Source organism: Dendrobates tinctorius, unplaced genomic scaffold, assembly GCF_039654945.1.
Source record: "Dendrobates tinctorius isolate UK_male_01 unplaced genomic scaffold, ASM3965494v1 ptg000021l, whole genome shotgun sequence".
Taxonomy (NCBI): domain Eukaryota; kingdom Metazoa; phylum Chordata; class Amphibia; order Anura; family Dendrobatidae; genus Dendrobates; species Dendrobates tinctorius.
Genome location: NW_027361689.1, coordinates 25,827,905 through 25,841,344, shown reverse-complemented (window position 1 = coordinate 25,841,344; position 13,440 = coordinate 25,827,905). Strand labels below are relative to the sequence as shown.

Below are 13,440 nucleotides of genomic sequence, written 5' to 3'. Positions count from 1 at the left end.
AGACTGACAGTCAGTCATCTGCAGCTGCAGAAGCTGGTTGGGGCATTGACAGACTAGCCTAGTCTCCGGTTATGGTCCCCGAGCAGATCTTTTAAGTGTATATTCTCTGTAATGCAGGTAAAAACATACCTGGCAGCAATCAAAAGCGAACGCCTTCCCCTCCAAAAAAACAAAGCAAACAAAAAAATCCATTGTCGTAAAAGCTAAAAAAAAAAAAAAAAAAAAAAAAAAGCATTCTGCAGATGATGCTTAAAAAAATACATTTACAAAATTTTAGAGAATAGTGTTGTTACACCTGACGTGTCTTCTTCTTGAAAATGAGCGTTTTTAAACAATAGTGTGAACATACCCTAAAGAAATGCAGTGCTTTGGCTAGTGCTATGGCTCTTTCTTTCTTGGGATAGAAAGGGTCCCAACAATCAGACCCCCTACAATCCGTTATTGATGTCATTTCCTATTTGGTATAAACTCTAGCGATAAGCCAACGTACTCGGGTGATGCGTTATCTGAGCATGCTCGTGTGCTGAGTCCCCACAGCTGCATGTCTCTCGGGGCTGTTCGACATCCACAACATATGCAGAGATTGCCTGTATGTTAGATAATCCCCGCATGTGTTGCTGCTGTCGAACAACCGCAAGACATGCACCCGCAGGGACTCAAACAGATTTTTCAATCTCGCCGGAGACACTCTGTTAACACCCGAGCATGCTCACTCATTAGTAATAAATTCCTTAAAGGGGACAGCATTGTTTTTTGTTTTTTTTGTTTTTTTTTTACCTTTTGGGGAGTTTGGAGGGGGAAAATATATACTACTTAGGTCACCTAGAAATTGAAGTTCAACTAAATCAAATATAAGAAATTTTGAAGTATATCTTGGAGAAATAGAAGGATAGAAAGCTCAGATATGGATCAGGTATCAGCTGCCTATTAAAGTCTATGGGGAGGTCAGGGAAGTGGAGACTTGGAATGAGGAGGAGAGAGTCATAGGCACCCACAGATCCATGCTGCTGCTTTCTAGTTAGTGTTTTATCTTCTTGAGCTGAATTCACAGCTACTTTGGTCGGTACTACTGTATAATATCCTCCATGCAGCTGCTGCTTACATAGAGATGGCCGAGTAAGAATCCTTCATGTCTGTCTGCAGTGCCAAGCAGAGAATTCCTGTGTAGGTGATGTCAGGAGAGATGGCTGACGGCCAGACTTCTAATGTATATGCTGGTGTTTAAGATCAAAGCCATGGACATATTCTAACCTTCCTCGTCATCCTCTTCTTCCTCGTCATCCTCTTCTTCTTCGTCATCCTCTTCTTCTTCTTCGTCATCCTCTTCTTCTTCTTCGTCATCCTCTTCTTCTTCTTCGTCATCCTCTTCTTCTTCTTCGTCATCCTCTTCTTCTTCTTCGTCATCCTCTTCTTCTTCTTCGTCATCCTCTTCTTCTTCTTCGTCATCCTCTTCTTCTTCTTCTTCGTCATCCTCTTCTTCTTCTTCTTCGTCATCCTCTTCTTCTTCTTCTTCGTCATCCTCTTCTTCTTCTTCTTCGTCATCCTCTTCTTCTTCTTCTTCGTCATCCTCTTCTTCTTCTTCTTCGTCATCCTCTTCTTCTTCTTCTTCGTCATCCTCTTCTTCTTCTTCTTCGTCATCCTCTTCTTCTTCTTCTTCGTCATCCTCTTCTTCTTCTTCGTCATCCTCTTCTTCTTCTTCGTCATCCTCTTCTTCTTCTTCGTCATCCTCTTCTTCTTCGTCATCCTCTTCTTCTTCTTCGTCATCCTCTTCTTCTTCTTCGTCATCCTCTTCTTCGTCATCCTCTTCTTCGTCATCCTCTTCTTCGTCATCCTCTTCTTCTTCTTCGTCATCCTCTTCTTCTTCTTCGTCATCCTCTTCTTCTTCTTCTTCGTCATCCTCTTCTTCTTCTTCTTCGTCATCCTCTTCTTCTTCTTCTTCGTCATCCTCTTCTTCTTCTTCTTCGTCATCCTCTTCTTCTTCTTCTTCGTCATCCTCTTCTTCTTCTTCTTCGTCATCCTCTTCTTCTTCTTCTTCGTCATCCTCTTCTTCTTCTTCTTCGTCATCCTCTTCTTCTTCTTCTTCGTCATCCTCTTCTTCTTCTTCTTCGTCATCCTCTTCTTCTTCTTCTTCGTCATCCTCTTCTTCTTCTTCTTCGTCATCCTCTTCTTCTTCTTCTTCGTCATCCTCTTCTTCTTCTTCTTCGTCATCCTCTTCTTCTTCTTCTTCGTCATCCTCTTCTTCTTCTTCTTCGTCATCCTCTTCTTCTTCTTCTTCGTCATCCTCTTCTTCTTCTTCTTCGTCATCCTCTTCTTCTTCTTCTTCGTCATCCTCTTCTTCTTCTTCTTCGTCATCCTCTTCTTCTTCTTCTTCGTCATCCTCTTCTTCTTCTTCTTCGTCATCCTCTTCTTCCCATGGCGATTTGATAGCCGAACGCTCTGTATGAAGATCAATCTTGTACAAGCCTCGATAGGTCCACCATGGTCTTCTCCACCGTTAATCTTGATTGTATCAAGCCATCCCGATTGTTGGTTCCTTCTATTCTTTCGTGATAATGTCCTCCATTGATTGCTCTTTTATGATTTTTCCAAAGTAGGCAAGTCGTAGCTCGGTTATCCTTGCTTGAAGTCACATGTCTGGCTTGATTTGTTTCCAAATTATTGCATGGAATTGTTATAGGGGTGTCATAGATTTGCATGGGATACATCTGAAATGGCAGATTAGGTCAACACATAGTTGTGTGGTGCGGTTTTTCTTCTTCTCCAACCCATGCATTCGAGAATTGTGGAGGCTTCCCTCACCTCTCTGGTGCGCTCTGTTACACTTTACGCGCTTCAGTCCTCCGGTGCCTCATAAAGAGAACAACCCGAGGTTGAACTTCACTCGTAACGGTAAATCTGTTATATTTTTTATATCCCTTTTACATCAGCTTTTTGAGCTTTAGAGGATATCTTTGCATTAAGGATCTCGATGGGTTTTTAGCGTCTAGAGGTGAAGAAGGATAAACTGAATGTCGTATCATGAAGAAGGCGGATTGCATACTGAACTTGCGCATGTTCCGGTAGCGGTTACCTAACGTTTATACCATTACACACAACCCTGTGCTTGGTACCTTGGTATAAGTAGAAAACTCATGATTACAGATTTTTTTTTTGTACAGTTAAGGTGTCCTCTGGTCTGGATGTTTCTACATCCCTAAGGTTGTTATAAGTTAGTTAAGGAAGACTACCTTTTATGAGCAGTTTCGAAGAATGCATATCTTCCTGGAGGACCCAACTCATTTGTGCATTATAGAAACAACCAATAGATTTCAACAAGAACTAGGTAATACCTATTTTTCCCAGCGGAGGCACTGTGGGGATTTTAAACATTTACAATTAGTTTCTCCACAAATTAGAGCTGCTTTCTGGTTTAGCAGGGCTCCCTCTGGTCTGATTACGATCGAGGCACCAAAGTACAGATAACCATTTTCATATTTTGATGTTTGTAGTCTGTGTGAAAGAAGTTGCAATTTTGGGACATTTTTATTTTTTCCTTACAGGATGGTATTTATAAGATGAGTCTTTCTCCCGATGGAAATCTTTTGGCAGCTGTTCATTTCTCTGGAAAACTATCTGTTTGGGAAATTCCATCGTTAAGACTGCAAGGAAAGTGGTCTCAAAATGAACAGGTATAAGCCTTTATCTGTGCACATATCTACTGTATTTATTCCATATCACATCTCTCTATATTTCATCTACCCATATGAGTGTTCCCCCAACTCCAGTCTTCAAGATCCAACAACAGGTCATGTTTTCAGGATTTACCAGAGTTGGGGAACACTGGTCTATATAGTGGCTTGCAAAAGTATTTACTCCCACCTTGCATTTTTTTTTGTGTTTTTCTACCTCACAGCCTCAAAGTTCCCTTTTTTTTTTGAGGATGTGCATCAGTTCATGTAAAGAACATGCCTACAACTGTGAACATTTGGTTTTATTTTAATTGTGATGCAAACAACAAATAGGACAAAGTAACTGAAAACTTCAGTGTGCTTAAGTATTCACCCTCTAATGTCAGTACTTAGTAGAGCCTTGGATAAGCCTCTTTGAGCTTTCCACATCTGGCCACTGGGATTTTTGTCCTTTTTTCATGGTAAAACTGCTCCAGCTCCTTCAAGTTAGATGATTTCCTCTGGTGAACAACAATTTTCAAGTCTGACCACAGATTCTCAAATGGATTAAGGTCTGGGGTTTGACTAGGTCACTCCGAAACATTTACACATTTGTCCTTAAAACACTCGAGTGCTGCTTTAGCATTATGCTTTGGGTCATTGTCTTGTTGGAAGGTGAACCCCCCTGTCCCAGTCTCAAATCACTGACAGACTAAAGGTTTTGCTCAAGAATATCCCTGTATTTTGGACCAACCATATTCCCCTAAACTAAGACCATTTTTCCTATCCCTGCTGCCGAAAACATTTCCACAGCATGATGCTGCTATCACCATGTTTCACTGTGGGGATGGTGTTCTTGGGGTGTTGAGATGTGTTAGTTTGGGGCCGGACATAGCGTTTACCTTGGTGGCTAAAAAGTTCAATTTTGGTCTCCTCTGACCACAGCACCTTCCTCCATACATTTGGGGAGTCTCCTGCTTGTCTTTTGGCAAGCTCAAAACAAGCCTAACAATTTTTGTGTGTAAGTAAGGCTTTTTTTCTGCCCACTCTTCCATAAAGGTCACATTTATGGAGTGAACGGCTTATTGAGGTCCTATGGACCGATATTCCAGTCTCTGCTTGGGAACTCTAGCTCCTTCAGGGTTGCTTTTGAGCTTTGTGCTGCCTCTGATTAATGCAATCCTTGCCCTTGCTGAACCCTTAGTTGTCCTTCTCAGGATCTTTGTCCCTGACTTGTTTGGAGATCTCCTTAGTCTTCATGGTGTTTGGAGATCTCCTTGGTCTTCATGGTGTTTTGTTAGTGGTGCCTCTTGTTAATGGTGTTGCAGCCTCTGTGGCCTTTCAGAAAAGATAAAGTGTACGTACTCAGACATATGACACTTAAGCGCCGTCACACACACTGATCTCGCTAGCGAGATCGCTGCTGAGTCACAAGTTTTGTGACGCAACAGCGATCTCACCAGCGAGATCGCTGTGTGTGACACCTATCAGCGACCGGCCCCCCTGCCGGGTATCGCTGATCGTTGTGGAAAGCCCTGGACATTTTTTTTGATCGTTGGTCTCCCGCTGGCCAGCACGCATTGCTGCGTGTGACAGGCGGGAAACCAGCGATCAGCGAGCTGGAGCTGGTAACCAAGGTAAACAGCGGGTTTCTAGGTTTATAGTTCATATCTCTTGTCGGGATCGCTGGTGAGTCGCTATGTGTGACAGGGCCCTTACGTTGCACACACAGTGGACGTCCTGTCACTAATTATGTGACTTATGAAGGAAATTTTTTGCACCAGAAATTTAGGGGCTTCATAGCAATAGGGGTGAATAAGTATGCACATGCCAATTTTTAGTTATTTGACCACTTAAATTTAATTTATGCCTTTTATTTTTCACACTTCACCAACTAAGACTATTTAGTGCTGATTCATCACACTCAAATCGAATTGCAAAAATATTTACGCACAGATTGTAATGTAATATAGTCAAAAAGCCAATAGGAGTGAATACTTTTGCAAGCCACTGTACATCTGTCGCCATCTTAAAAATTAGCCTAGCTCTTCTATCACACTCTGGATTTTGGTGAGCTGAAAATTCAAGTAAAAAGTCTTTTACTGATGTATAAATTGTGTAAGTCGTCGAGAACAAAATGACTTGTCATCCTTTAATTGAAACCCATCATGTCAACCACATGAGGGCTGTATCCCAAACAACTTTGGAGAAAAAAACTCTTCTGCTTTGCGTAAATTTCATCATGTAAACTGAATTTTACTCAGTGGTGTGCATGGCCTCCACTTGCCTGTAAATGGTCTGGACGTGGTCCCAATGAGACGGCAGATGATGATTAGGGCATTGGTGAGTTCCTGGTCTCTGGCTCTACATGGTAGCATCTGATGAGCTGATATAATAAGTCCCAGAGATTACCAGCTGGACTCAGGTCTGCGGAACGTGAAGACGAGTCAATAGCATCAATGCCTTTTGTTGTCCAGTAACGGCCTACAGACTTCTGAGCACATGAGGCCGGACTTTGTTTTGCACCACGAGGAGCTGAGGGCCCAATGGACCAGTGTAAGGTCTGATAATGGCGCTGTGAATTTTATCCTGGTACATGAATCAAGGTGTCTTGAATATTACATGTAACCCTCCAAGGACATGCTTTCCCAGGCCATCAGACCCATCACCACACTGGTCAGGCTTGCCGATGTTGCAGGCAGTATAACCTCTCACCTCTGACGTCTGACAGTGTGAACCTGCTCACATTTGTGATGACAATGATGGTTCATTGGTGGACCCGCCAATTTTGTTTTTTTTTTTTTTTTGCTGAATGTCAATCGAGCCATACGGTGATGGGCTGAGAGCGCTGGTACAGGACGTCTGACCTTCATGCCATCCTCACGGAGTCGGTTTCTGGTCAGATACATTCACACCAGTATCCTCTGGAGGTCATTTTGTTGGGCTCTGGCACTGCTCCTCCTGTTCCTATTTACACCAAGGAGCAGAGCCTGCTGATGGGGTGATGCCTTCTTATGGCTCTGAACAGTTCTCCTCATGTCCTCGTATCTGCTCCATGGTCCTTGAGACTGTGCTGGGAAACTAGGGAATTTAGTTTGTGATTTCACTTATGTGTGGATGGGCCATCCTGGAGGACCTGGAAGTACAAGGATACATGCAAAATGCAAAACTAGAGAAGAATCAGTTCAGAAGAAGAGAATAGCTTGTTGTCATCTCCTGCACCGTTCAAATTTTTTTTCTTTTTTGGTGGTGGTGGGGGGGTTCTTGCTGCACCTCTCCATGGCACCAAAGTCAATTCACAATCGCTTATTCTTCCTTACTGGACAAATTGATCTGTCTAGGGGCGCAGTGAGATGGCCATATACAGTGCCTACAAGTAGTATTCAACCCCCTGCAGATTTAGCAAGTTTACACATTCGGAATTAACTTGGCATTGTGACATTTGGACTGTAGATCAGCCTGGAAGTGTGAAATGCACTGCAGCAAAAAAGAATGTTATTTCTTTGTTTAATTTTTTTTTAAATTGTGAAAAGTTTATTCAGAGGGTCATTTATTATTGAACCCCTCAAACCACCAGAATTCTGTTTGGTTCCCCTAAAGTATTAAGAAGTATTTCAGGCACAAAGAACAATGAGCTTCACATGTTTGGATTAATTATCTCTTTTTCCAGCCTTTTCTGACTATTTAAGACCCTCCCCAAACTTGTGAACAGCACTCATACATGGTCAACATGGGAAAGACAAAGGAGCACTCCAAGGCCATCAGAGACAAGATCATGGAGGGTCACAAGGCTGGCAAGGGGTACAAAACCCTTTCCAAGGAGTTGGGCCTACCTGTCTCCACTGTTGGGAGCATCATCCAGAAGTGGAAGGCTTATGGAACTACTGTTAGCCTTCCACGGCCTGGACAACCTTTGAAAGTTTCCTCCCGTGCCGAGGCCAGGCTTGTCCGAAGAGTCAAGGCTAACCCAAGGACAACAAGGAAGGAGCTCCGGGAAGATCTCATGGCAGTGGGGACATTGGTTTCAGTCAATACCATAAGTAACGTACACCACCGCAATGGTCTCCATTCCAGACGAGCCCGTAAGGTACCTTTACTTTCAAAGCGTCATGTCAAGGCTCGTCTACAGTTTGCTCATGATCACTTGGAGGACTCTGAGACAGACTGGTTCAAGGTTCTCTGGTTTGATGAGACCAAGATCGAGATCTTTGGTGCCAACCACACATGTGACGTTTGGAGACTGGATGGCACTGCATACGACCCCAAGAATACCATCCCTACAGTCAAGCATGGTGGTGGCAGCATCATGCTGTGGGGCTGTTTCTCAGCCAAGGGGCCTGGCCATCTGGTCTGCATCCATGGGAAGATGGATAGCATGGCCTACCTGGAGATTTTGGCCAAGAACCTCCGCTCCTCCATCAAGGATCTTAAGATGGGTCGTCACTTCATCTTTCAACAAGACAACGACCCAAAGCACACAGCAAAGAAAACCAAGGCCTGGTTCAAGAGGCAAAAAATCAAGGTGTTGGAGTGGCCTAGTCAGTCTCCTGACCTTAACCCAATTGAAAACTTGTGGAAGGAGCTCAAGATTAAAGTCCACATGAGACACCCAAAGAACCTAGATAACTTGGAGAAGATCTGCATGGAGGAGTGGGCCAAGATAACTCCAGAGACCTGTGCCGGCCTGATCAGGTCTTATAAAAGACGATTATTAGCTGTAATTGCAAACAAGGGTTATTCCACAAAATATTAAACCTAGGGGTTGAATAATAATTGACCCACACTTGTATGTTTAAAATGTATTAAAATTTAACTGAGCAACGTAACTTTTTGGTTTGTAAGATTTATGCATCTGTTAATAAATCCTGCTCTTGTGTGAAGTTTGAAGGCTCTAACTTATTTGCATCTTATCAAACCTGCTAAATCTGCAGGGGGTTGAATACTACTTGTAGGCACTGTAAATCGGACTGAGATCGGGACTCCATACACCAGAGGTCTCAAACTGCATTCCTCAAGGGCCGCAAACAGGTCATGTTTTCAGGATTTCCTTGTATTGCACAAGGTGCTGGAATCATTATCTGTGCAGGTGATTAAATTATCACCTGTGCAATACATGGAAATCCTGAAAACATGACCTGTTTGCGGACCATGAGGAATGCAGTTTGAGACCTCTGCCTCTCGGTCCGGAGAGCTGCCAGCAAGTCTCTGCACTCTGTTCCGATCTTGGTCCTATTTCAACGGCCATCTGACATCCATCTCGGTTTCCAATTTTCCATATTTATCTGTCAAATCCGCAACCTTCCTATCTCACACCCTTCCTTTTCCATCCGGTATTATAGCTGCGTACTTCTGATTGTGAAGTGTGATTTTTGTCAGACTTTCTTTCTATAATTCTTTCTGCTATGGGTTCCTGAATTCCTGATTGCTTAGACTTTTTTTTTCTTACATGTTGCATAAGTGAACGTGTTAAAACCTTTTTTATCTTTTGTACCTGACATGACTGCTCATCACCTCTCCACGATATAACCCATACTCCCATAGACCTAATTAAATAAGTGACTTTGACGTGGAATATAATGTTGTGACTGAAGTGCTGGTGGAGTGTGATGGTCCACAATATTATCGAATGGGTTTGGCACCCAGAGATCTTTTACTGAATGTCTGCGCTTTTTAAAGGTGTAAATCCTCGTCCAAATACCTCTATATATCAGGTTTTTCTAGTACCTGTTTCTCTCCCATATCTCTTTGTATTCTATATCTATTTCTCTTAAGCTGGTCATACACATTTAAATGGCGGTCTACCTATCGAGCTTTCATCTGACAGCCATCTTTTCTGACTTCCCTCATACACCCGAATGCTTGGCTTAAAGGTTGTGTTTTCAGTGAGGATAGAGGAGAAAGCCACTACCAAACTCCTATGGCAGCGGACATGGAAATTCCAATTATCCAAACTCCTTATCCCAGATGTCACGTATCAGGGGAGAGTTGGGAGTCCCCATGCACATCCGATGGTTAGCTGGTCCCTCCAAAGTCGGCGGGTTCAGTTGACATTTGTTAAATCTGAGGTACTTTGTCTGCTGTCTCCTATGTGTCTATTTAGGCTATTCGATCTATATTTTTTTATGTCTGTCTGTTCAGTCATTGTAATTTAGTTTTAGAAGCAAAACCTATAATTGTTTTGCTTTTAGCAATAATCTAATCAATCAAGTACAATGTTAATATCTCAACATAAGTAATATAAGTGGTTTCTCGATACTCAATCTAAAATACCACTTTTACTGACTACTGCATCTCAGAATTCCTCAACTGTATAAAGTAATTCAGATGTTTTGGGATACTGTTCTGTGGATCAATGAAACAAAACTTGAATTTTTTGGGCCTATGGAGCAGCTGGATGTTAGCAGGAGGAAGATTGAAGCATACACTGAAAATAAAACCCTGCTTACCATGAAGCAAGAAGGTGACTTGGTGATGTCTACTCATGACACTGGTTCGGTGATACCTACCGTGAAGCATGGCAGTGGCTCTAATATGCCTATAGTGATGTATGGTGGGTTCAGGTCTGGTGACCGTGGAGGACAGATCATCTGGCGTAGCATCCCATCACTCTCCTTCTTGGTAAAATAGCCCTTACACAGCCTGGAGGTGTGTTTGGGGTCATTGTCCTGTTGAAAAATAAATGATGGTCCAACTAAATGCAGACCGGATGGAATAGCATGCCGCTGCAAGATGCTGTGGTAGCCATGCTGGTTCAGTATGCCTTCAATTTTGACTAAATCCCCAACCGTGTCACCAGCAAAGCACCCCCACACCATCACACCTCCTCCTCCATGCTTCACGGTGGGAACCAGGCATGTAGAGTCCATCCGTTCACCTTTTCTGCGTCGCACAAAGACACGGTGGTTGGAACCAAAGATCTCAAATTTGGACTCATCAGACCAAAGCACAGATTTCCACTAGTCTAATGTCCATTCCTTGTGTTTTTTAGCCCAAACAAGTCTCTTCTGCTTGTTGCCTGTCCTTAGCACTGGTTTCCTAGCAGCTATTTTACCATGAAGGCCTGCTGCACAAAGTATCCTCTTAACAGTTGTTGTAGAGATGTGTCTTCTGCTAGAACTCTGTGTGGCATTGACCTGGTCTCTAATCTGAGCTGCTGGTAGCCTGCGATTTCTGAGGCTGGTGACTCGGATGAACTTATCCTCCGCAGCAGAGGTGACTCTTGGTCTTCCTTTCCTGGGGCGGTCCTCGTGTAAGTCAGTTTCCTTGTAGCGCTTGATGGTTTTTGCCGCTGCACTTGGGGACACTTTCAAAGTTTTCCCAATTTTTCGGACTGACTGACCTTCATTTCTTAAAGTAATGATGGCCACTCGTTTTTCTTAGCTGCTTTTTTCTTGCCATAATACAAATTCTAACAGTCTATTCAGTAGGACTATCAGCTGTGTATCCACCAGACTTCTGCACAACACAACTGATGGTCCCAACCCCATTTATAAGGCAAGAAATTCCACTTATTAAACCGGACAGGGCACACCTATGAAGTGAAAACCATTTCCGGTGACTACCTCTTGAAGCTCATCAAGATAATGCCAAGAGTGTGCAAAGCAGTAATCAAAGCAAAAGGTGACTACTTTGAAGAACCTACAATATAATATATGCAGTATTTTCAGTTGTTTCACACTTTTTTGTTAATTATATAATTCCACATGTGTTAATTCATAGTTTTGATGCCTTCAGAGTGAATCTACAATTTTCATAATCCTGAAATTAAAGAAAACTCTTTGAATGAGAAGGTGTGTCCAAACTTTTGGTCTGTATTGTATGTATATATTTTTTCCATTATATACAGTGCCTTGCGAAAGTATTCGGGCCCCTGGAACATTTCAACCTTTTCCCACATATCATGCTTCAAACATAAAGATACCAAATGTAATTTTTTGGTGAGGAATCAACAACCAGTGGGACACAATTGTGAAGCGGCTTGCAGCTGTCATCACAGCAAAAGGTGGTGCAACAAAGTATTAAGTTAAAGGGGCCGAATAATATTGCACGCCTCATTTTTCAGTTTTTGAATTTCCACAAAAATTTAAAATAACTAATTTCGTTCAACTTCATAATTGTTTTCCACTTGGTGTTGATTCTTCACCAAAAATTTACATTTGGTGTTTTTGTTTGAAGCATGATATGTGGGAAAAAGTTGAAAAGTTCCAGGGGCCCGAATACTTTCGCAAGGCACTGAATATTGTCACCTACTTTTTTGTGTCATTTGTGAAGAAATTAGATTTCTCTCTCTCCATCTTAAATACTTATTTCTGAACGTGGCCCATTAATGTAGCAGCAGGGGATTGCTGTACGGGTGGCAGCAGATCAGTAATTACTCGGCAGCACAGTCAGCTTTAAAAGGGTTGCAGCATAATTGGGAAGAAAACTAAGAATACTATTTGAAAACTAAATAAAAGTACGTTTTCTGATGTGGTGTGAAGTCGGCTGCATTCTCTGAGGATCCTGGAGAAGACGGAATTGTTGTTAATGATGAGCCTTTTATGTGTAATTGGGAATTCTGTTCTATATTTTGACATTTCTAGTGCTATTCATGTGGAACGGAGCACAATGCCGTATTGACATGTAAGATATAGAATTTCTATCTTTTCACTAAGGTTTGGGCCCAGAAAATGAACTGTTGAGTTATCTGTGCTCCAATAATTCCATGATGGCCTGAGAGGTTTTTTTTTTCATGTGAACCTTTCACGTGTACGATGAACATGAACTATTGGACACAGTAGTCTGGAGGCCAGAAGAATTGACCTGCACCAAGCCAAGTAGTCGGGACTGCGGAATTGTGAAAGGGCTCAATTATTGGAGGGTGCATAAGTGGCAGGTTATTATCCAGCCTTTTGATAGGTCCTTTGGCAGTACATCACGCCAGGCGTGCTAATCAAGAGGAGCCGGAGATATCGTCAATTGGGTGTTTCGCAGAGCTATCATCTGGTGGTCCTGGATTATCGGAAATTATCGATGTCACCACTGGACCATTGATTCCCTCGAAAGGAATCACAAAGTGACATTGTGTTAGTCTGGTTTTTATATTAAAATGCATTTTTAATTTTTTTTTCTTTTTTTTATTTCATATTTTTGGAACTAAAACCTAAATTAAGTCTCCTATTGAGTATGTGGACGTTGGCAGCAATAGACCCTAGCCTTTCTTTAGGGACCTTTTGAGCATGATATAAGAAGGTTATTGCATGAACTACAGTATATAGAGGCATTACCTTTCATTTTAATCCTGAATGTGATGATCAGACAGCTGAAAAGTCTTATGTACAGAACAGGAATTGTAAGTTTAGAATTGGGCCTAGTGGTCAGTGGGAAAATTGCACATATTTGTATATACACTGCTCAAAAAAATAAATGGAACACTTGAACAACAGAATATAACTCCAAGTAAATCAAACTTCTGTGAAATCAAACTGTCCACTTAGGAAGTAACACTGATTGACAATCAATTTCACATGCTGTTGTGCAAATGGAATAGACAACAGGTGGAAATTATTGGCAATTATCAAGACATACTCAAAGGAGTGGTTTTGCAGGTGGGGACCACAGATCACATCTCAGTACCAATGCTTTCTGGCTGATGTTTTGGTCACTTTTGAATGTTGGTTGTGCTTTCACACGTGATAGCATGAGACGGACTCTACAACCCACACAAGTGGCTCATGTAGTGCAGCTCATCCCGGATGGCACATCAATGCGAGCTGTGGCAAGAAGGTTTGCTGTGTCTGTCAGCGCAGTGTCC

General features: G+C 42.3%; 1 protein-coding gene across 3 annotated transcripts in view; it reads left to right on the top strand.

The window, feature by feature from the left end:
- NBAS (NBAS subunit of NRZ tethering complex) overlaps positions 1-13,440 on the top strand; it is an 816,956-nt gene that overhangs the window by 113,029 nt on the left and 690,487 nt on the right. For all 3 annotated transcript variants that reach the window (XM_073568249.1, XM_073568248.1, XM_073568250.1), the window contains exon 12: positions 3,540-3,668. In XM_073568249.1, the coding sequence (XP_073424350.1) occupies positions 3,540-3,668 (129 nt within the window). The remainder of the gene's footprint in view (positions 1-3,539; positions 3,669-13,440) is intronic.